We start from the raw sequence: 24,650 nt of genomic DNA, 5'->3' as shown, positions 1-24,650 counted from the left end.
ACCCTACAGTCCTATCTTTTTCTCTGTTGTTCCACATAGGCTTTGTTCCTTCCCCCTACCTCCTCCATATGGAACCTTCTCTTCCATCCACTGTTTTTCTCTTATGGGCTTTACTCTTCCAAGTTCCATTCTCGCTCTCAGATTTTATCCATCCATTATGCCCCGATTTATCCTTTCATCCCATAACCCCTCGCTACTGCTCTCACCCATTCTATTTCTGTACCATCATCTTCCTTGTGAATGTGAATTGAAAAAAACAGTTACCAGAGTTTTCCTGTTGATTTTGCAATCTGTAATCTTTTGTTACATTAAATTAGACATAGAAACAGTCTTATAAACGTACTTTTATTTTCAATTGCTATTCTTACGGAAGGTCAAAGTAAAATATTGAATTAAAAAAATTAAAAATCTGATTAGCATTTTATTTTCTTTCCCTGTAAAAGTTTCTTCTGTAATAGAATCCACATATTTTTGGCATGGAAGGTCACAAAATACTAACTTATAAAAATGATAATCTTTAATAGAAAAATCAAAATGATGCTTTCTCTTTCTTGTTCCTGATAGTGAACTGACATATATATTTTTTTATTTCATACAGAAAATAATCTGTCTGGAAAAGCATGTATAGGCAGAAACAGTTAATTAGCCATTAGAATCGGTGGTGTTTTCGGTCGTACTTTGTCCTTTCTGGCTAGGAATAGCAGGGAGCACTCGCGTCGTCCTTAGAGGCTCTCTTCGTAAAACAGGTAGAAATGAATAGGAGTGACTCTGAGTTTTCGAAATAATTAATGGGGATAAATTATTTCCAGTTCTTAATGAGTTTAAAGGCAGAGACATTGACTTCTTCACACCCTGACAGACTTGACCAGGAGGCAACTGGACTAAAAAAAAATATAAAGGTAAAAAAGAAAAAGAGTTACAGCACTTGAATATTGTCATTCTTGTGACATAAAAGAACAAGAATCTAGGACATACAGTAAATAAATACATAACGTGGTATATCATTGACAGTAATTATTATATTCTTTTAGGAATTAAGAGACACTGTGCAATTAACTTCTGACTCTAGTCTCCGGAAAGCTCAGTAGAGACTTCAATTGTCTTTGGAGCTATGAACCTTTGTTAAAGGAGAAGGAAAGGTTAAAACTAAGTAAGCCTTATCAGAAAGGTCCACCTAAATATACCAGTAAACCCTCAAAGTAATGCTGCTCTGAGTCCTCTGTCAAAAGAAACACAGAATTTCTTTCCTTCTATTGTGTACTCATGGGCTTCTGTATCAGACTTCCTGTTTTCACCATAAACCTCCAGGGCACAGGCTTGAGCATGCTCAGTTTGCTCCCCTCCATCCTCCCCTCCCTGCTGTAATCTGATCTCAGAGCTATGAGTGAGCAGGGAGATACTCAAGCAGGAAGGGATGTTACACCAAGCTAATATGGCAGCTGCTATCCTAAACAAACAGAAAGAGCTTTTAGAGCTTTTTACTTAAGTATAGTAAAACATTCTACAGAATAAACTAACACTATTGCAGCTAATCTATTTGCAATGCCTCCGTAGCTTTCCTTCTTCTTTCCTTTCTACTGAGAGTACAGAAATGTTGATATATCACAGAGTACAGAGAATTGTTGGGAATCCTTGCAAATTCCTCAGTTCTATCAATAACAACTCTTACATTGAGGTGGTTATTTACTAAACTTCGAAAGCAAAAATCCTGAAAAATAAGTGATTTTATTTTATAAATAATTTTTAAAAAAAATCACGAATTCTTCTAAATGTTTTAAACCCCGAGGATGGAAAAGTCCTAATCAGAAAATTGGCCATCTCAGACCTGTCGAGGTTGCATATCAGTCAACTGGAGAAGTCCCACTGATTTTTTTGATGTGCATTGGGTTTCGTGCAATACCTCGAAGTTTTCGGGCAAAAAAGCATAAGAAATCTTAGTTTTCGGGTGAAAAACCCCGCAAAGCAAATTTTCGGGAAAATTTAATAATAAATAAGCGTAAAAAACCAGAGCGGATTTGATTGGAGTTTGTAGCAGAAAATGTTGCGATGAAATCGGACTTTGATAAATAACCCCCTGAATGTCCTAAAAAAAACCAAAACACTTTTCCTGAAACCAAAGATAATACCCCAGGAAATGGAATTTTCTGCTCACAAACTGCCAACAAAATACAACTGACTTTCTGACATTGTTATTTCCTACCATTTACCATATAGGAAAAGGCACTCATTCTAGAGCTAAATTGTTCTGCTGGGAAACACATAATGATCTCTTGGCTGATTTGTATTTCACTGAGAAATGTGATGCATGGAATTATTCAGATTTCCAAAAAAAGGAAGATCATTCCCCAAGAGGTTTTTTTTTTCAGAAGGCACAAAACATAAATCTGAATGTTGTTTTTGGGAACTACTTTTTTCCTCATGTTACTACAGTAATAGAAACTGAAAAAGATAAGGAAAGGTAAAGCACATGTGGTAGTGAGTGAGCAGTGTCGGACTGGGATGCCAGGGGACCACCAGAAAACCTTAGACTGAGGGGCCACTTTCTAAAACTAGTACATCTCCTCTCCTCACTCAACCTCTATATTCTCCTAGACTCTTTTTTTCTACATAATATTCTTCCATTTGTTCCCATAATAAATAGGGAATGACCATGAAATAGGCCAAATGGTTAGAAGCAAGAGGCCCACTGAAACCTGGGCCCACCGGGAGTTTTCCTGGTATCCCGGTGGGCCAGTCCAACACTGGTAGTGAGACAAGACACTCATATTGCATTAGGCTTTTTTGGTGCTTTTGAAGTAAAGACATGAAGAGGCGTTGTTTTTTTTAACCTGAACCCTAAAATTTAAAGGGGTTGTTCATCTTTGAATTAACTGTTAATATGGTGTAGAGAGTGATGTCCTGAGACAATTTGTATTTGGTTTTCATTTTTTATTATTGTGTTTATGGAGGTATTTAGCTTGCACTGATATAAACAAGAGACTGGAATATGAATAGGAGAGGGCTGAATAAAAAGATAAGTAATAAATAAGTAGCATTAACAATAAATCTGTAGCTTTTGTTTACTAGATGGGGCCCGTGTCCATGGAAATAGTCAGAAGAAGGTAAACTATAAAAATAAATAATGAAGACCAACTGAAAAGTTGTTTAGAAAAAGCCATTCTATGACATACTAAAACTTAAAGGTGAACCACCCCTTTAAAGTAGAACTAAAGCGTAACTAAAGAAGTAGCTAGAAATGTTGTACATTATGTTTTGGGTTTCTGTACCAGCCCAAGGCAACCACAGCCCTTTAGCAGTAAAGATCTGTGTCTCCAAAGATGCCCCAGTAGCTCCCCATCTTCTTTTCTGCTGATTCACTGCACATGCTCTGTGCTGCTGTCACTTACTGAGCTTAGGGACCCACTCACAATATACAGTACACATAGAATAGAAATGTCACAATATAAGGCTGATTAGTAATTAATACAGATAATTACTACATGACAGCACAGAAACCAGTGCAATTAGCATCAGAATTTAATAACCAGCCCTGTAGCATCAGCTTATATTACAGACCAGCCTCATTTTCTGCTGGATAATTAGTGACGACCCCTAAGCTTAGCTTCTCAACAGCTGCTCAGAGCCCACTGAGCATGTGAGTGTCACAGACACTTTCCAAGATGGTGACCCCCTGTGACAAGTTTGAAGTCCTGGATCATTGCTGCTATTGACAAGATGAAACTTTAGGCTGGTACAATACGTTCAGTAAATAAAATATGTAATTTTTAGCTATATTCATTCATTATACATTCATTATATATTTTAGTGTTTAATTCTCCTTTAACAATAGGGATGGCTTTCTGGTGCCAAGGTATCTATGATTGAGCAGTCACAGATGCAGAATGAATATTAGGAACCCAGAGGAATTGGTGGCACATCATTCATATAAATAGACAATACTATACATTAGCCTCAGTATACCCTGTGTATATTTTGTATTGTTCTAGATTCCAGCCAGTGCCACTTACTACATTTGTTTAATTAAAGTATACCAATTGTTCAACATGAGTGCAATGAGCGTGTCCCCAGTGCTTTTCAGCAAGTGGCAATGCCGCCCCTAATAACCTTCCTCCCTAGGCCCGGGCCTTTGTGGCCTCTCCACAAATCTGGGCCTGCTCACTGCCCATGGTTTCTTAACTTCATTCCGACACAATTTCATAGATACCTTGGCACAAGTGCAGTCCCAGCTGTAAGATTAGGCTTAAAGGAATAGTTCAGTGTGAAAATAAAAACTGTGTAAATAAATAGGCTGTGCAAAATAAAAAATGTTTCTAATATAGTTAGTTAGCCAAAAATGTAATGTATAAAGGCTGGAGTGACTGGATGTATAACTTGTCAGTCAGAATCCAACTTCCTGCTTTTCAGCTCTCTTGGTTTACACTGACTGGTTACCCTGGCTACCAGGCAATAACCAATCGGAGACTTGAGGGGGGGGGCCACATGGATCATTTCTGTTGCTTTTGAATCTGAGCTGAATGCTGAGGATCAATTACAAACTCACTGAACAGAAATGTACCATGTGGCCCCCCTTCAAGTCGCTGACTAACTCAGAGTTATAGAGCTGAAAAGCAGGAAGTTGGATTCTGGCTGTTTTATTAGACATCTGTTCACTCCAGCCTTTATACATTACATTTTTGGCTAACTAACTATATTAGAAACATTTTTTATTTTGCACAGTCTATTTATTTACACAGTTTTTATTTTCACACTGAACTATTCCTTTAAGGTAAAAAAGCTAACATGCATGATTAAAACAATCGGGTTAGAAGTCCTATTCACTGAATTCATGTTAAACAAATGACACTTATTTGTTATGATCATTTTTTCTTCTGCAATTCGACTAAAGGGAACTGCTATAAGAGACAAAGGCTCAATCAGATGTATATAGTATTTCAGTAAATTCTACCTGCTGATTGGTAGCTATAAGTTACTGCACCTGAGCCGACTTAGTACCTTTTATTACATACCCCCCTAGCCTCCATACTGCCCCACTATGGAGGGGACCTACTACTGATTAATACAAATTGGAAATTGCTATTTGATTATTTGAGGGATATTCATACAGTATCCCCTCATATCTTACGGGGATTTTCCAGTCTTGTGTGTCTACGAAGTAGATCAAGTGTGGTCTTCGCGAAGCAATATCTGACTTGTCGTTTTGGAACTGTGAAGAATAACATCATAAACATGACTTACTTTTTTTAACACAGTGATCCGGTATTGGAGCTAAACTATTTCTTGTTAGGCAAAATTCCTTTATTCTTGGCTTTTCCTGGGACATTTGTTTAGAATGATGACCTAACAAAGACACAAACAGACAGAAACATTTAAGTCATAGAGCTGTAGTGTTGCAAAATGTTAAAGCTGTGCTAAGAAATGGCACACCATATGACCTAACCCTCCTATCATTCTTCTGCAGATAAAACGAACATTGTTTTTGTTGTGTTTAGAGTTTCAAAATCATTTTTCCAGTTCTCCCATCATTTCCCATTCTGGCTTAGCTGGACATGTATAAACCAAAGTTTCAGTAGAATGTTTTTACTGCTTTATCCTGGAATTCTGCTCTGACTTTTTTTTTTCTCAGTAGATCTGGTTGTATTGTTTATTTCAATGAAGTAGAAGTGAATAATGGTGTTGACACACGTAGACTTTATCAATTCAGATAATCATGTACCTGGCTTCCTATATTAATGACAACATTTAATTTGATACAATCAGATGAACAAAGAGTCTGTGCACAAGCAGATCTGGTAAGATATGCATCATTTTGATTAATTGAAAACCTGGCTGCATCTCTAGACGGTATATGGTACAATGTTTTCAATCTGGCCCAGAATTTACCTGACTTTAACACATCTGTCTTCAAGAGCAATATCACACGATGAAAAAAAAACTGGCTCCTTGCTTCAAAACTATTTAAGCTTCAATGTAAAAAACATGGCTGACAGACACCGATTACAGTCAAAAGCAAATGCATGGCCTTTGTTGCAAGAAGTAGATGTGTACACAACTTTGCTATGAACCAAGGCAAACTTTTATTGCACAGTATGCTGTTAGCTTTTCCAGGGACGTTCCTCCTTTACCCTCTGAACCTCATACAGTGCACACGCTTCTCCCGGCTTTCTTACTACATACTGTAGGTAAGAAGAAAGATGTCTTCAAGGAGAAGAAACTGCTAAAATTAAGTAAGCTTTATCAGAAAGGTCTATATAAATACACTAGTAAAACCTCAAAGTAATGCTGCTCTGAGTCCTCTGTCAAAAGGACTCAGGACTTCTTTCTTTCTTTCTTTCTTTCTCTCTCTCCCTCCCTCCCTCCTCCTCTCCCTGCTGCAATCTGAACCCAGAGCTATGAGTGAGTAGGGAGAGACTCAAGCAGGAAGTGATGTCACACCAAGCTAATATGGCAGCTGCTATCCTAAACAAACAGAGAGCTTCTAGAGCTGTTTACTCAAGTATGGTAAAGCATTCTGCAGAATAAATATAGTCTTATAGCTTGCCCTATTGCAACTAATCTATTGGTAATAAACTGCTTCGGTAGCTTTCCTTCTCTGGTACATTCTGGGCCAGATTGAAAACGCCTGAATTCCCTAACTGATGCCCAGAGGCTCTACACCAAATACTCACTCTTCCTCAGGACAACAGACTGTACTTGATGACTAACCTCTCTATTGCTCACTCCTAGAGCACATTCACAACCCATTACAATCCACTTACTAGTCCTAAGGATATAGCCCCTCACCTGGTCTGGCCTGGTCTTCAATCATACCTGTTCACCATTCCGAGGAACAGGAGGAGGTGGCAGCTGCTGTGGGCTTCCCTGCAGGGAGTGCGGCGGGCACCCCACCCCACCAATGGACCACCAAGGACCCTTACAATCTCATTATATACAATATATCCTCCATGCTAATATTCCACATACAGTCAAATGTAAAGGTAAAATGGGGGTATGTGAAATCAGGGGTTCCCTGTAAAAATGGTGAAAATGTGGGATAAATAACACTCATTGGAGATAAACAGGTGTTTTTAAGCAAAATGGCCCAAAATCATGATGTCAAATATTGGGGCTTAAAATTCGGGAAATGTTCCCATCACAATGCATTAGATGACAAAGGGACCATTAAAAAATGTAAAATCCCGGAAAAAAACCCGTAAAATAAGGGGATGTAAAATCAAGGTTTGACTGTGCGTCATTACAATTATATAGGGAAAACATGTGAACATTTACAGCGGCACAATTTTGACATTACTGTGTAAATAAATTATGCAACATTGTCGTGAAAATATGCCTGACACAATGAGGAGAATTTTGACACATTTAGATTAGGCGAAAGTTCACACAATGCTCTTGGAAAATTGTAATTCATGTGATTAAGTTTCACAACTGAAACATTTCAGAATGTTCGCGATGAAGTAAATTCACAAAAACTTATCAGGTTCTCCTAGTAGATTGCAGATGTCTTGGCGAATTTACATTTTTGGGAAGTATATTCCAAATTCCAACTGTTGCGTGTATATAAAAGTCCTAGGGGCAAATTTACTAACGTCCGAAAATTCGCCAGCGATGGTTTCGCTCACACCACAACACTTTGCCAGACGTAGGAGAAAACGTTCAGTAAAATCCGCATCTTAGTGAATTCGCAAATTCACCAGGCATGAGGGAGAGAGGTATCTCCTTCGCTAGCGAAATTACGCCGGCAACCGTTAGTAAATCGGCAAAGTACTGAAATGATGTCACGCTGGTGAATTTTCGCCCGCGTTAGTCACTCTGCCCTTAAGTAAATTTGCCCCCTAGTTACCTGTCACTCTCTGCATCAGGCTCATTTATAAACACTGAGCAAATTCGCACTTGAGCAGTAATCCATAGCAACCAATCAGTGATTAGCTTTTTTCAGATAGCTGCAGGTTAAGCACTGAAAGAAATCATCTGATTGGTTGCCATTGGTTACAGCCCAGGAGCAAACTTGCCCACTGTTTATTAATGACCCCCGTTGTCTGATACTAAAATAGTATAATAAACCAATTTTGAGACTATTTTGAAAAATTTACTGTATTTGCTGCAATAAACCAAAGTTAATTTTAAGCACTTTTGCGATCTCTGTTTTTCTTACATTACCTGAAAATGTGTTCTCCATTGAAGGAACTTGGGGGGGCAGCAGTCTTTCCATACGGGTTGGATTCTTGGATAAAACATGATCCATGCGATTGTCCGGACGAGGGGATGTCCATGCTTTATGAGATAATTTTTGGTTAGCAGCTATATTCCAAGGATTGTCTTTGAGGGTTTTGCAACTGTTGTCAAATAAATCATGTTCACTTTTACTTTTCTGAGATCTATGCGCGAAATGAAAAGCATTGTTCTGGGGGTCTTTGGACATCACACTGTTGGTTGTCAAGAAGTTGTGCCCAAGGGTGATGGGCGGGAGGCTCTGCGCTCTTATAGGAGGAAGAACTTTGCAGTTCTCCTTGCTGTCCGGTAATAAGTACTTTTGGGATTCCATTGCTCTTTTTTTGCTATTTAATGAATTTAACCTTTCATCTGGGGGTTCTTTACAATTGGTGTCCAGAATGCAATCAAATGTGGTGATAATGTCATCGACCTCCGAGGTCTCCTCCCTGTGATACCTGAGTTTGTCTTTCTGATGTGCTTTCTGATCTACCTTCTTCTTCTTGCAAGAAAATATTTGATTCAACACAGTGAGGCGTCCTTCCTTTCTCATGGCTTTAGTGCCCGGTGATGCAAATGGCTGAAATGGGTCTGATCTGCTGACAGTGAAAGAGACATTTACTTATTTCCAGTGTGACAATTATCAGTGGAAAAAAGGTCTCGGGTGAAAAAAAAAACAAACAAAAAAAACCCAAGAGTTGAACTTAATACTTCTGATGGCTAACAATATTGAACTAATACAATCAAGCTTCTGGACATCAATGTCACTTCTTTGGCCTGACAAGGATCCAGTTGCCAATATGAGGCCAAATGAGAGCTTATTGGGCCACTACCCTGGTTGATCCAGTAGAACATGGATTTCACAAGTTTCTGGTCATTTATATTTAATTAAATTTTATATTGTGTTATTTCACTAGCTAGACCCCATTGGCACGTGGGTTACAATTAAATGCTGATACATGCCACACTTACTTTCAAGAATAGTGCATTTATCTGCAGGCCGAGAATCTGCCCCGATGCTCCTAAAAATGTTTTGATGCTGATTTCCTAAATCCACTAGGGGGCAGATTTATCAAGGGTTGAATTTCGAAGTGAAAAATACTTCTAAATTCGACCATCGAATTTGAATTAGAATTCGTACGATTTTTAGCATCGTACAATTGTATTCCGATCGTACTTCGAATCGTACGATTCAAACTACATTATCGTACGATCGTATGATTTTCCTTCAAATGCCAAAGGTCCCCATAGGCTAAGATAGTACTTCGGCAGATTTAAGTTGGCGAAGTATTGAAGTCGAAGTTTTTTTTAAAGAGACAGAACTTCGACTATCGAATGGTAGAATATTCAAATGATTTTTACTTCGAATCGAAGTCGAAGTAAATTCGAAGTCGTAGTATCCTATTCAATGGTCGAAGTATCCAAAAAATTACTTCGAAATTCAAATTATATTTACTTTGAAAATTCCCTTTGAACTTAGTAAATCTGCCCCTAGGTGTAGCATTAGCCTTAATCATCACTATGCACTCTTTGCTGCATTGTAGCATTCATCCACCTATCTCTACTTCTTTTCTCGTTCTTCCCCATCACAACTCCCACATCCTCAATTTGTGCTTTTTATATAAATACTACTGTGGAATGTGCAGTTTCATCAATAAATACCCAAGAACAACTCGTAAAGTGCAGGTAAATACTGTGTCAGCAAGAGGATAACTGATTTTCATAGATACGGGAGGGTTATTGTTATTGTGATTCACCTGTTTTCCTGGGAAAGCAGTTTGATGCATGCTGTGTGGCCACAGTACATAGCGTAGGTTAATGGAGTGTTCTCGTTGATGTCGCGGGGGTTAATATCTACACCTAGCTTCAGAAGGGTTTGGACACATTCAGGTTTTCCTGCTGCTGCTGCCCAGTGCAATGGAGTCCTAGGAAATAAGTACAGGCATTAAAGAGAGTTGTGCAAAGGGTAACTAAGAGTTTCTGGGCCCTACAGCAAAACCCTCACTGCCTACTTTTGCCAAAATGTATTTTGCATACTGTGCTTCAGTCAAGTCAATCGCTGGGATTGATGTCTGCATTGTTTCAACTCTAGTTTTTAAAATAGAAAAAGGTTGAAGTAAAATAAAATAGAATTCCAAAGCCATACAGTATACAAAGACTCATTTTCAGTTCTCTGTTTGTTATGGGTACCCTACACCAAAACTGACCCAGCTTAGCTATTAGTCCTCTGTCCTGTAATCATCTTGTAAATCCATCATCTGTTTGTCCTCCTGTGAGCAAGAATGACAGAGAACTGTCAGATGGTGTTTCTGGTATAATAAGTATAGTTTTACATGTTGGTGACTCACTAGAATGAGTGGTGCTGCCAAAGTCCAATTGGTCAATAATGAGTGGAACTGAGAATACCAAAGGTGCCATTATATACCCTATAAATTCCTCCATTCCCTGACCCTCTTCGCTGACAGATATCCCCTTAGAGCAGAGACACATGGTCAGATTCGGGGAGATTAGTTGCCTGGCGACAAATCTTCTCTTCTTCGGGTCGACTAATCTCCCCGAACTGCCTTCCCCTGCTTTCCCGCTGGAGATTTACATTACATACATGACATTTACATGGCAATCGGAGCGCTTTGTTTTCCAGAGTCCCAAACTGCCTTCCCACCGGCTAGAATGTAAATCGTCGACGGGAAGGCAGGGGAAGGCAGTTTGGGGAGATTAGAAGAGGAGATTTGTCCCCGGACGACTAATCTCTTTGAATCTGACCGTGTGTCTCTGCCCTTATAAGGAAAGGCCATCTATGCCCTGCCCATTTCCCACCCAGTACTCCCATTAACACGCCTAGTCCTCCAAATTTACCATGTGATGTCTTTGCCTCACCCTATGTGACATCATGCCGATTCCCTGATCCAAAGGTCAGTATTATTCAACCTAAAAAGGTTGCAACCCTGAATGTCAGATGACAAACAACTTCAACCCCAATAATTTAGGGATGCACCGAATTCCTGTTTCTCGTCAGAATTCAGGAAAATCAAACCCCTTTTTGCAGGATTTAGATTTGGCCAAATCTGTTTGCCTGGCTGAACCAAATTCAAACTTCAGCCTAAAATATTTTTTTTTGATGATGGTTTCCCCATATTTTCTGTAATTTGCATATGCAGTCTTGGATTCGGATTTAACAAATGGTGGATTCAGTTCTGACAAATCTTAATATTGTGCATATGATAAGTATATCTAAAATAATAAGAGCAGGGCTGAGATTGTGAGTCTATGGTTTACAGAAGAGGTCAAGAAGGTAAATAAGATATTTTCCCTGATTGAAGAGCAAGGGTGCCGAAGGTTCAACATAAATTCTTACCGATCATCAACATCAAGAGCTTGCAAATTGCATTCTGGGACACGGGCAAGTTCACAGATAATATCACTGTAGCCGGCAGCAGCTGCTATGTGCATACATGTCTTCCCATTTTCATCATCATAGTTGATTGTTGACTGGCCTTGCTGGTTGTCCAGGATGATAGAACAAAGGATCCTATTTCCACTCTGAAATTATATCAACACAAGGCAGGGGTTGACCAGGGTGCGATTGCATACAAGGAGGAAATCAGGAAACACATACAAAAACATTTCTGGTGACCAACAAAATAATTGTATGGATATTTACCAAACAATAGAAATGCACATTATTTTGCATCCATCATGGGAAAACATGTTTTTTTTCCAAAATGCGTTAGTTAGTAGTGCTGCTTCAGCAGTATTCTGCACTAAATCCGTTTCTCAAAAGAGCGATTGGATTTTTTAATATTCAGTTTTGCAATCTGACATGGGGCTAGACATATTGTCAGTTTCCCAGGTGCCCCCAGTCATGTGACTTGTGCTCTGATAAACTCCAGTCACTCCTTACTGCTGTACTGCAAGTTGGAGTGATATCACCCCCTCCCTCCCCCTCAGCAGCCAAACAACAGAACAGTGGGAAGGTAACCAGATAGCAGCTCCCTAACACAATATAACAGCTGCCTGGTAGATATAAGAACAGCTCTCATTGGTAAAATCCAGGTCCCGCTGAGACACATTCAATTGAATTAAACAGGAGAAACAACAGCCTGCCAGAAAGCAGTTCCATCCTAAAGTGCTGGCTCTTTCTGAAAGCACATGACCAGGCAATTTGACCTGAGATGCACCTACACACCAATATTACAACTAAAAAAATATATACTTCTTGATTGAGGAATAACATTTTACATGGTAGAGTGAATTATTAGCAGTTTAAACGGTGGTGTTTAAAAATAAAAACCATGACAGAATCCCTTTAACTATAAGTCACAGGGTTCTAAGTTAACTAGTCACCGGCAGAGTGCCGCTAACTGAGTGGGTCTGCTTTAGGATATAATAAGATTTTGTCTGTTAATTTCTCTGTAGTATTAACAGACTTTGTAAAATGTTGATATTTCCGGGCCAACATGGGTCGTGTATGGCATAAATATGAACAAAGATGCCACTGAAATCTATTGCAACATTTCTAGCAAATTTGTTGCAAATTTTAAAACCACTTCCCTTAATGCTCTTAGATCTATCAGGAGTTTTTTTTTACTTTGTTGACGAACAAATCCTCCTCAAGTCTTTACAGTCTCTTGGCCTTTGTGACACACTTATGTCATGGGTTTCCTGTAACTTTCAGATCTCTCTTTTATTGTCTCCTGAAATGGAAATTATTCTTCTCCATTACCTCTTTTTTTTTAGTTTCTTTTAAAGCTCTAGGTCCCTTTTATTCTCTTTGCATAATTTCTCTCTTGGCCAACTAATCGATTCACACGGTTTCCATTTCCACCTCTACATAAGTAGTATATGTAGTATATTCTTATTTATATAGTGCTACTTATGTATGCAGCGCTGTACAGCGGAGAAATACATCCATAGAACAAAGAATCAAAGAAAGGAGATCTCTGCCCCCTAGAGCTTACAATCTAAGTGGGTGGGTTATTTATAGACACAAATAATATATAATGTGCTGAAGGTTACAGTGGTTGACACTACATTATAAGTGGCAGAACAAGGCCCGGGTCTGTGTTCAGGCCAAAAAGTCCCAAGTTTAGGGCAGCAGAAGGCTGGGGTGGCAATGCCACAGCTGCACTGGGGACTGGGTGGAATTTTTTGACAGGTATTAAATTCTACAACCCAGTCTACTCACCCAGTCCCCAGTGAAGAAGATCTCAGTGAAGTGGTTGGAGAGGGCTCCAGCATTGATGAATGGGCGTCATGTTGTGGTGTTTGGAAAGTTGTGCAAGCAGCTGAGAGTAAGTGCTGGCTGGGGGGCAGGTAGGGTTCAGGGGGTGACCTAAGGATGCACAGTTATTAAATCTGGCCCAGGGCAGGACTGGGTCACATGCTCTAAGAAGTAGTCTCTGAAGAGATTAATAGATGATTTTTTCCAGAGAAATTCAGGGATGGTATTCCAAATGAAAGTAGCAACAAAACAGAAAGGTTTAAGGTGGAAAACATTCGTAGTAGTGGGGGTGCAACCAAGTGGTTGCTCTGTGGAGAGGACGAGTTGGCCAGAAGGGCTTTGCAGGTTATGAGAATAAGTTATTCTTTATTATATAGGAAGCCATGATAATAATTTAAGCCTGTGCCCTCTTGGTTGAGAGAAGGAGAATTCTTTCAACAGAATTTAACATAGACAATAGTGGGGAGAGATTGGCGTTAGGGAGGCCAGTTAGAAGGTTAGTCTAGAGTAGACAATATAGGATGAGAGCATGTGACAATGTACCTGGACAGCCCAATGGAGAGGCGTTTTGAAATCTTTGTCAACCAGAGTGGGATCGGCTCCTTTTTGCAGTAGAGCTTGCGCATGCTGAGGTCGGTTATGGAACGCGGCCCAGTGAAGCGATGTCATTCCCTGAAATGTGATAAATAATTTACACTTCAACACAATGAAGAATTGTGGCAATGTAATGTACAATGCAAAGATTGCTATAGGTCTAGTCACCTGTAACAGGTAGCATTTACTGTTTACCTGTTTGAAAACATCTGATCGATTGTTATGGGTTGGGCAAACAGTGCATCTTTTATTCCAATACCCCTGAACACACAGGGGCATATTTACTAAGCTCGAGTGAAGGATTCGAATATAAAATACTTCGAATTTCGAAGTATTTTTTTGGGTACTTCGACCATCGAATAGGCTACTTCGACCTTTGACTACGACTTCGAATCGAACGATTCGAACTAAAAATTGTTCGACTATTCGACCATTCGATAATCGAAGTACTGTCTCTTTAAAAAAAACTTTGACTACCTACTTCGCCACTTTAAACCTACCGAGCACCAATGTTAGCCTATGGGGAAGGTCCCCATAAGATTTTTAAGCTTTTTTTGATCAAAGGAAAATCCTTCGATAGATGGATTAAAATCCTTCGAATGCGGTAAATTTTACTTCGATGGTCGAATATCGAGGGTTAATTAGATAGTCGACCCTTAGTAAATGTGCCCCACAATAAGTATACAGAACAGCTGTGGAGTTCACTATTACTACTATTATTATTAACTGTTTAACTGTTAACTGTTATTATTACTGTTTATAGTTGCATCGCTGGGTTGCAAAAACAATTTTAATCTAATCACTTGATTCCCATGTTTAAACAAGCCAAGTATCATTCTAACATGAAAATTGAACCAATTTTTTCACTTTTTATTTTCTTATTTATTAAAGACATACCCACCTCATTGTCCTGATGGTTTATCTCACTCAGAGTCGACTGCTGCAACAAGACCGCTAGGAGTCTGTAAAATGAGACAGGACCTGTTTGCAAGCAAATCTATGCATATAAATGCAATAAAAAACAAACAAACCCAACAGTTTTATAACTGCATAAAATATACATAAAACATCAGTGTTTTTATCATTTAATTATTGTTTTTTATTGAGACGTTGCCCCATCTAGTGGAGATAATAACTCGATACAGGGCGAATCAACTTTCCCTTGCTAATTTATTAGGTATGGCAGGGACTGGGAGTTGAACAGATGGTACAATAGACATGCTACAAAGAATTCTATAACTAATTTACACAATATGGTCCACAAAGCAGTAAGTGTTCTTTATTTATTTTTATCTATCTATCTTACACATGGCAGCACTATATTCACTTACAAATAGCGACGCACTGAATCCAGGATTTGGTACGCGTTTCGGGGAAGGATTCAGCCGAATCCTTCCCGGCCTAACCAAATTTGCATTTGCAAATTAGGGGCGGGAGGGAAATCTCGTGACTTTTTGCCACAAAACAAGGAAGGTATAAAAGTGTTCCCCTTCCCACCCCTAATTTGCATATGCAAATTTGGATTTGGTTCGGTATTTGGCCGAATCTTTCGCGAAGGATACAGGGGTTTCAGCAAAAATCCAAAATATTGGATTCGGTGAAATGTAATTACATTTGCCACACATTTGCACACAAAAAGGAATAAAAATGTGCAAAAGTCACAATGTAATATTGTTCATTAGACTTTATTGCATTGCAAATCTTAATTGTACATTTAAGGTGGCATAAATTTTTGGTGGTGTAATGTTTTGGAGCAAACGTAACAACTTTTTCATTAAGACGTTTTATTACAGACACTGAGCACAATCTATAAAATCCGCAATTTCTTTACTATTTATTTGCATTGCGAGCAATTTTTGCGGTAAAGACCAAAATTACATTGCCCCAATAGAAGGATGAACTTGATGGACATGTGCCTTTTTTTTTAAACCTAACTCACTATATAACTATGTAATGTATTGGATTGTTTTATTGGCAGTATTTATAACATGGTCATTTATTTGCTTGTCGTAGATCAAATATGGATCTTTAATGCGATTGTTATTGGCTGTCTGTCCCCAGAACACTGTACTAAACAGTCACTTTTGTGAACAATTGCTTCAAATTAAATCAAGAACAAGTCCCTGCTGTCATGTACTCCCACACTGCCACCAGTAAACACAAGGCACGCGATTCCATGCCTAACACCTACCTCTCTCCCAGCAACTGACATATCTGGCAATTTACTTTCCACGCTGTGTCTCATCTGTCATACAATTTAGTCTAGCTCTGTTGACTCAGAACGTGCTGAACTGCAGATCTAGCTAAACAGGCATATACACATTTTTTCCAAATTTCAAATGCTCTATAAGAAATAACCCATGCACAGGGTTGCTCTGTTTCCTATGAAATAAAAATAAATTATTTAACAGCCTTTAAATGGTTTATAATGAAAAGGTGTTGTGTGAGTTTTTGCTCAATCCCATTTTGGCACTAGTAGCTGATCACTTGCCCTTGTTGTCAATAGAGGGTTATATGGATGGGGAAGCAGCACCCCTAAAAAACAAGAAGTTGGTTCGAAGTTTGGCACAAAAGATACTAGCCTCTTGTCTTTTATAAAATTTCTCTTTGGATAACATCATTTTTTTTACCAGTGGCCACTACGATACAGGTACAGGACCTAATATTCCGAAAATTCCAAATTATGGGAAGGCTGTCTCCCAGAAAACTCCATTTTATCAAAATAATAATTTTTTTTAACTATAATAATAAAACAGTACCTTGTTCTTGATCCAAACCAAGATATCATCGTATTGGAGACAAACCAGCCTATTGGGTTTATTTAATGCATAAAGGAGAAAGGAAAATGATCTTGCATTTGGGGGTGCCAAATGTTAGGCACCCCCAAGTGATTGTATTTACTTACCTGAAACCCGGGCCGGTGCTCCTATCAGCAGAAAACTACACCTGCCCGGGGTTATACCAGTGAGCACCACGGAGAGATCCTCTTCCGTATTCCTCTTTCTTTGCGTGGCTGCACATGCGCAGTAGAGCGAAAAGCCAAACTTTAACTAAAAAGTCAGCTATTTTGTTCAACTGTGCATGCGTCTTCTTTGAAGAAAGAAGAAGCCGGAAGAGGATCGTTCCGTGGTGCTCACAGGAATTACCCCGGGTTGGTGCAGTTTTCTGCTGATAGGAGCACCGGCCCGGGGGTTATACAGTAGGTAAGTAAATACCTTTACTTTGGGGTGCCTAACATTTGGCACCCCAAGTGCAAGATGATTTTCCTTCTCCTTTAGATAACTTTCTAGTAGACTTAAGGTATAAAGATCCAAACTATGGAACAATCCATCATCCTGAAAAACCCAGGTCCCTAACATTCTGGATAACAGGTCCTGTACCTGTACAGGACATGTGGCAAGTCTAGAATCCCTTAGTTAGGGGAAGGTCTGCTTAGTTAGAATTCAACCAGTGTATTACTAGGACCCCTACTCTTGGGGATTAGTAGGTAAACACAAGTTATTTTATTTCCTTTTCCCTAAAGCAGACACCAGTGGATTGGTCATTGCATGTATTTGAAAACATGATGTTTATATTAAGGGTCCAATCGACCGTTTAAGTTAGGTTGCCTTTATTTCAGTGGGAAAGGGTGCCCTTACAGTACAATATATTCTGGGAATTGTAGACCGTCACAACACAGTTTAGTTCTGTTAGAACAAGCATCAAGTCCAGGCAGCACAGTGAGCCTTCTCCCTTCACTTTATGCTCATTTTTGGGCACATGAACATTCGGGTTGGATCATAATGGGGGCCTAGGGAGACATGCCAAAAGAATAGCACCTTAAAGCACCTACAGCTAATACATTTAAACCACAGTGAACGTGAAATAAAAGCCTTCCAGAATTCTCAGATTCCAAAAACATAATAATCCAGTGGGAGGAGGTAATTAACATGTTTTTTACTTGGGTTTGTTGTGTGTGAATGTTTCATGCAATTAATGAATAATGTGAGTGGTAGTGTTATTCTAAAATGACATTGAATATATCAAGTATTCAAACAGATTTTTACAAGCCAAACAACCTCTATTATGTAGTACACGTTCTTTAAGGAACTGTTCAGTATAAAAATAAAAACTGGGTATATAGATAGTCTGTGCAATAAAAATAAAAAATGTTTCTAATATAGTTAGTTAGCCAAAAATGTAATGTATAAAGGCTGGAGTGACTGGATGTGTAACATAATAGTCAGAACACTACTTCCTGCTTTTCAGGTTTCCACTGGTTTCCACTGATTGGTTACCAGGCAGTAACCAATTAGTGACTTGATGGGGGGACACATGGGTCATAACTGTTTGCTTTTGAAGGATCAATTGCCAACTCACCAAACAGTTATGTCTCATGTGACTCCCCTTAAAGTCGCTGACTAACTCAGAGTTAGAGAGCTGAAAAGCAAGAAGTTTGGTTTTGTTCTGTTATGTTAGACATTCAGTCACTCCAGCCTTTATACGTTACATTTTTGGCTAACTAACTATATTAGAAACATTTTTTATTTTACACAGTCTGCATATTTACCCATTTTTTATTTTTACACTGAACTGTCCCTTTAAAGGGAAACTACTGTATGTATAGGCTCTATATTGTTTTTATATATGTTATGTAAAACACTTCGGCACAGGGAGCATTATTTAGCTGTGTATTTATGTTTATTCATAGATTATTATATTCTGGCGAATAAATTCACCCATCACTAGTGGTGCGCTAACATTAGCCAAGGGTTAGTGCTGAACTGCCTGCTAGCCATAGAATTGTATTATCTGACAATTCATATCTGACAATTCATCTCTTTTTATTGGTAGTGAAAATACAATCTTTCTTGCGACCAATGGTCACAGGAAAGATTGCAATTGTTATGTATATGGCCACTTTAAAGAAATAAGAAACATTCCATATGTGCTTATTTATATTGCTTATTTATATACAGATGGGATTATCCAGAAACCCATTATCTAGAGCAGGGGTAGGGAACCTGCGGCTCTAGAGCCGCATGTGGCTCTTCATCCTGCTTGCTGCGGCTCAGTCTTGCGGCTTTGCCTGTCAGGTCGTATTTACAGCCCTAGCACCTGCTGGTGGCTTCTTGAGTGTGCGACCGCAGTAAGCACACTCAAGAAGCCGCCAGCAGGTGCGAGGGCTGTATAGACGTCCCAGGAGCCACAGCAAGATGATTTCATCATGGTCCTTACTGCGGTCACACACTCAAGACAAGAGAGAGACGATCATCATGGAGATTCAGAAACAGAAGTCACATTAAACAGATGAGAACACTAGCATTTAATAGGGCTATTCAGTGTTTAATTTATTTCAAAGTAGCCCTGCATATACACAATGCACTTCTGTTTGTTGTATTTTGTTGTTGTAACAGTTAAAATTAAAAAAAGGTTAAAAAAGTTTATAAGCTGCGTTATGTTTTGCGGCTCCAGACTATTTTTCTTTAGTGGGAGAGGGGCAAAATGGCTCTTTTGATAGTAAAGGTTGCTGACCCCTGATCTAGAGAGTTATAAAGTAGGGAAATTGTCATCTATTAAACATGAAATTCTTTGTTCTAGGGTCCAAAGCATAACAGATAATAGATCCCATATCTGTATACATAATATGTAATATTGCTTGTCAATCAAGATTAACAAAAAAAACAAAACAATTTTCCTAGTCAAAAGTTATGCCCATTTTAAGGACACGGTTTGCTCTTAGTATTGCAGTGTATGCAGAATGTTTCTCTGTAGTTAAGCATTAAACCTAGTTGCACCCAAATGTTCTCCAGTCCTTCTGAAACTGCAATTTGGGACTGCCCAACCTAGACAATGACAAGTAGAAAGTGCCAACATTTACTGAGATATGAGTTAAAAGATAAGATTTGCACTCCGTCTTCTTGTATATTTTATATAACGGCATTTAGCTTATTTGGGTCAAGGTTGTTCTTGACACCAGCAAAGAAGGCCCAGACATTTTTTCTTTCATGACAAGTTATCAATTCACCAATTTGTAGCAGAGCATATACCTGGCATCAGGCTCGGCAGTGGCTGCATGCAATGGAAGTCGACCATTTTTATCTGGAATATTCTGCTTGGCTCCATTCCTGAGTAGACTTATGCAGCCTTCTAGCCATCCCTGTAAAATATAACATATGACATGAGTCTGCATACTAATAAGCAGAACAAAGCATTTATCCCTTACTGCAACCTTCTGCATGGAGGGGGCCCACCATGTCCCATTGTCCCCATGTGCATGCCACCCCCGGGAACCCCAGCCCGGCCTCTTGCTGAATGCCAGCGATAGAGACAAAATTCTTGCCATGGCCGTCAAAGGCCACCAAAAGCTACATTTTGACATTATGAATATTGCACTGTACCCTGATTACTCACTAGAGGTGCAATAGCCACTCTCTAAATTCAACGAGATTAAAAAGAGGAAAACATAGTATCACCCCTTTTGCTGCTGATGGGAGATGGCTAATATTGTGCAGACAGAGCTACAACACATTGGGAAATTTTACAGCTCCAGGGCTACCAGAGCAACTGTACTTAGACTGTTTACCACTGATCCTCACCCTACATAGGCCAAAAGGTCTTGTTGAATTGGCCCAGATAGGTTTCCCATCAAACTTTATAAAAGGTTTAAAGAAATCATAGACCCATATCTCCTTCAAATGCTGTAAAGTGTCACAGGGGAAGAATGCCTCCCAACTTCCTTATACAAAGCTTCCATAGTGTTACTGCATAAGCCAGGTAAAGATCCCACACATATGGATGCCTCCCTGCTGTCATCTGATATTAAAATATTAGCAAAAATGTTATCATGTAGAATAAACAAGGTCATCCCCACAGTAATATCAGATGATTAAACTGGCTTTATGCCAGGCAAAGCAACTGCCCTTAACATCAGGAGGCTCTACTTGAACCTAGCCACTGAACATGACAGTCTCTGTCAAAGGGTAGTAGCTGCCTAAAATAAAACTAAAGCATTTGATAGGGTTGAATGGCCATATCTGTGGTCAGTCTTAGAAGGCTTTAACTTTGCCCCCCCCTATTGTAAATGGATATGCTAACAAATGGCTCTGGCTCCAAACAGTTCCCACTCAGAAGAGGCACGAGACAGGGCTGCCCCATGTCCCCACTCCTCATAACCCTAATTATGGAGCCATTCCCCCAGCAATCTTCCAACACCCCAACCTCATGGGTAGCGGCTGGGGGTAGAGAGGAACAAATACAGTTGTATGCAGACAACACCCTAGTATATCTGGGAGATCAAGGGCCTTCCTTACAGAGTTTTGACTCCAGATTTGCACACCTCTTGGGACTGGTCACTAGTGCTTTCAAATCTGCACTCTTTAAGGTGGATAAACCACTGACACAGGTGGAATTACCAAACTTACCATTTCCTGTGGTAACCCAGTCCCACCTGGGAGTAGTGGTAAAGCTGCCCATTTTTTAATTATACAGTGTAAATGTGCAGCTAATGATGGCCATAATAGTGACCAAAATTAGAGTGTGGGAATCTCTATTACTAAGCCCTATGGGCAATTATAAAAATGATACTCCTCCCTAAATTGCTTTATGTTCATCTTCAGTCCCCTATACTAATTAAAAAGTCCTTTTTTACTAAGGTAGATGCAGGTGGTCTGGACTGGGTCTCGCCCCCTGTCTGAGTTTAAATACATTAACCAGAGACAAATTTCAGGGGGGGTAGTTGACCTCCACAAACATTTTCCTGTACTACATAGTAGCGCCACCTGGGTTTTTTGGTTGAAGAAGAGACACATCAGCCTCTATACCAGGGATCCCCAACCTTTAGAACCCGTGAGCAACATTCAGAAGTAAAAGGAGTTGGGGAGCAACACTAGCATGAAAAATGTTCTTGGGGTGCCAAATAAATGCTGTGATTGGTCATTTAGTAGCCCCTATGTGGATTGTCAACCAACATTGAGGCTCTGTTTGGCAGTACAACTGGTTTTTATGCAACTAAAACTTGCCTCCAAGCCTGAAATTCAAAAATAAGCTCCTGCTTTGAGGCCACTGGGAGCAACATCCAAGGGGTTGGAGAGCAACATGTTGCTCACGAGCTACTGGTTGGGGATCACTGCTCTATACCAACTACATAGACTACTAGGTGTCACGTCCACCCCCTTCAAATGGTTACTCATTAGGAAACCACAAGGGGCTGTTCCTTATGAGGAAACTTCAGGCGACTTTGGGAAACGAAGTGCTCCGCGTGCCATCCCACTGGCGATTTAGATTCTAGCCGACGGGGAAGGCTTTTCGGAGAGATTAGTCGCCTTAAAAAGAAGCGATTAGATTCTCCCTGAATCTTCACGTGTGTCTCTGCCCTAAGTGTTGGCAGTGGTAGATGTGAATCTGCTTTCTCTTTATCAAAATGGCTGACATGCTGCATTCCTGGATCACACTAGGCTCTTGAAAACAACTTCCTCCAGGGAACAGTAGGAAACAACTCTAAGCATGTTGCACACTGTGTTTTCCCCTTGTATGTTAATTGGACTGTCCCCCTGATGATTGGCTTGAGAATCCCTTCCTTCCTGCTGGTTAAAGCATTAACTAAATCCTTTTTACTGTAATGGAAGTCACAGGGACTACATCACCCAGCAGTCTTATAGATACACACATTAAGGAGGTTACTTATTAAAGTCCAAATGCTAAAAACTTTTTAGTTTTATTTTACTATAAAATCTAAATTTTTAGTGGAAAAACACCAAGGCTGCAAAAAGTCTGAAAATTTTTTGAAAACCTTATGAAAAATCCAGAAAAACCATGAAAATCTGATTTTTTTCCCCACAAAGCAAATTTTTAAGAAAATGTAATAATAAATAAGTGCAAAAAACCGAGCGGATTTGATTGGAGTGTGTAGTAGAAAATATTGAGAAAAATTTGGACTTAACCCTCTAAATCGTGCTTTTGTAATAATAAATACGGTCAAATTGTGGATTCCAGTTTGGTCAGACTTTTTTCTTTTAAACAATCAATTAATCTCGGAGTTCGAGAGGCTCACTTCAGACAGAGGCACTACCCAAGCTCAGTCAAGCCATTCCCTGTACCATCTTGGAACACCAAAGATCACCTTGAAGCAACAGGGGAGAGCTCTACTGTGTGTTTCATTTTCACCAAACAGTCACTATGGGGGGTCAACTATGTTTTATTGGCCTGAACTGATGAAGTGATGATTTAGTAAAAAGCTGATGTATGGTTATATAGGGCTTTAAAAGATACTACTTGATTTTCCAGCAAATGAGAACATATTTTTGTGCACTGAAGACACAAGGGCTAAAAATGATTTTTTTAAACAACAACTCCAAGTCGAAGATGTCGGATATTGTTGTTTATGATTTCTGGATAAACCTCCTTGATGAAGGTGCTGTGAATACCATGTCCATTTGATATATCATAAAACCAACCCTACCAGATACGTTGCTACAGACAGGCTTGTTCTCCCACAGGCATCTTGAGTGTTAATATTTGCTCCCATTTTCAATAATAATTTGACGGTATCAACTTGGCGTCCCGACACTGCATGCATCAAGGGGGTGCAACCTTCAAAAATGGAAATAAGAAAATAATTACAAAGAAGATTTAAGGTAACATTTTTATATAGATATTCAGAAACATCAGTGTTTACATTATATCCGTTTCCTTAGGCTTGTGCCACATTGGGCTGTTCTTTTATGCAGGTAGAAAATCAGATGATTCACTGGAATACTCTCTCGACTATGTCTGAACCTAGAGACACTGCATTGGCCTGGGTGCAGACACACATATGCATTTTGGTTCTGATATTTGCTGCGTATGTCTGCTCCCAGGCCGATGCAGTCTCTGGATCCAGACACAGGACAGGATCCCCACATGGCTCAAAGTATCCCCTTTTTTATGCACATTATGAACATGGCTTGAGCAACAGTAACTTATTCTATATGTTTTCTACACTTATTTTAACAACGATTTTAAAGCCTATTTTCAGCAAGCACCTCCTACTCTGATAACTAGTCTTAAAATATATATGTACCAGAAGTGTAAAAAGAAGTTACATGGCCCTGCAGCAAATACATTTCTTGTGTGCCAAGAAACACTTGAAAGATAAACATTTCTAGCAAACATACACTGGAACTAAACATCAGCCTCCACATCCCAGGGTCCCACCAGCAATCCAAAGATCTTCCTTATTTTTAAACCAATGTCTTAAACTGTGTTTTTTGCAAAAAAATTAAAAAGTGCAATATATAGGCAAAATACATACTAATAATATTACTAATATACAATGTTAGGAGAAATGTATAGACATGTGCTGCAATCATTGGCACAGACTGCCCTTCTCTTTGAGATCACAGGGATATATTCTTGTTTATGGAGAACCTAACAACATTATAATTGCCCTTATTCTTATGTTTATTTATTAATCAAACACAGTTAGCCTAACACGTTAACTCATTTATAACTGAAAGTGACAAAATCCCACAACAGAAAGGCGATGAATAGATATTTTCATAAACTTCTACTTCAAGAAATGTCAATCAGATAATTTGCAGTTTTGAATTTTGTATTTTCTTTTTGCTTTTTCTGTTATTACATCTCAGTTTTACATTATAAAAATGTACAT

The 24,650-nt window shown here is 39.2% G+C and overlaps 1 protein-coding gene across 3 annotated transcripts in view; it reads right to left on the bottom strand.

Moving 5' to 3' along the window:
- Window positions 1–324: 324 nt before the first annotated feature.
- The window catches only part of ankrd55.S (ankyrin repeat domain 55 S homeolog), a 41,576-nt gene continuing 17,250 nt past the window's right edge, over window positions 325–24,650 (bottom strand). Inside the window, exons 3-11 of one of the 3 annotated variants that reach the window (XM_018240976.2) lie at window positions 23,460–23,590; window positions 20,050–20,159; window positions 14,922–14,982; window positions 13,970–14,098; window positions 11,561–11,745; window positions 9,963–10,130; window positions 8,155–8,804; window positions 5,236–5,337; window positions 325–881 (exon numbers count right to left, since the gene is read on the bottom strand). In XM_018240976.2, the coding sequence (XP_018096465.1) occupies window positions 643–881; window positions 5,236–5,337; window positions 8,155–8,804; window positions 9,963–10,130; window positions 11,561–11,745; window positions 13,970–14,098; window positions 14,922–14,982; window positions 20,050–20,159; window positions 23,460–23,590 (1,775 nt within the window). In that variant the 3' untranslated portion in view covers window positions 325–642. The remainder of the gene's footprint in view (window positions 882–5,235; window positions 5,338–8,154; window positions 8,805–9,962; window positions 10,131–11,560; window positions 11,746–13,969; window positions 14,099–14,921; window positions 14,983–20,049; window positions 20,160–23,459; window positions 23,591–24,650) is intronic. The other 2 variants (XM_018240977.2, XM_041580569.1) reach the window with 2 other exon arrangements.

Source organism: Xenopus laevis, chromosome 1S (assembly GCF_017654675.1).
Source record: "Xenopus laevis strain J_2021 chromosome 1S, Xenopus_laevis_v10.1, whole genome shotgun sequence".
Taxonomy (NCBI): domain Eukaryota; kingdom Metazoa; phylum Chordata; class Amphibia; order Anura; family Pipidae; genus Xenopus; species Xenopus laevis.
The sequence above is the reverse complement of the archived record's forward strand: the minus strand, read 5'-3'. Positions and strand labels throughout refer to the sequence as shown.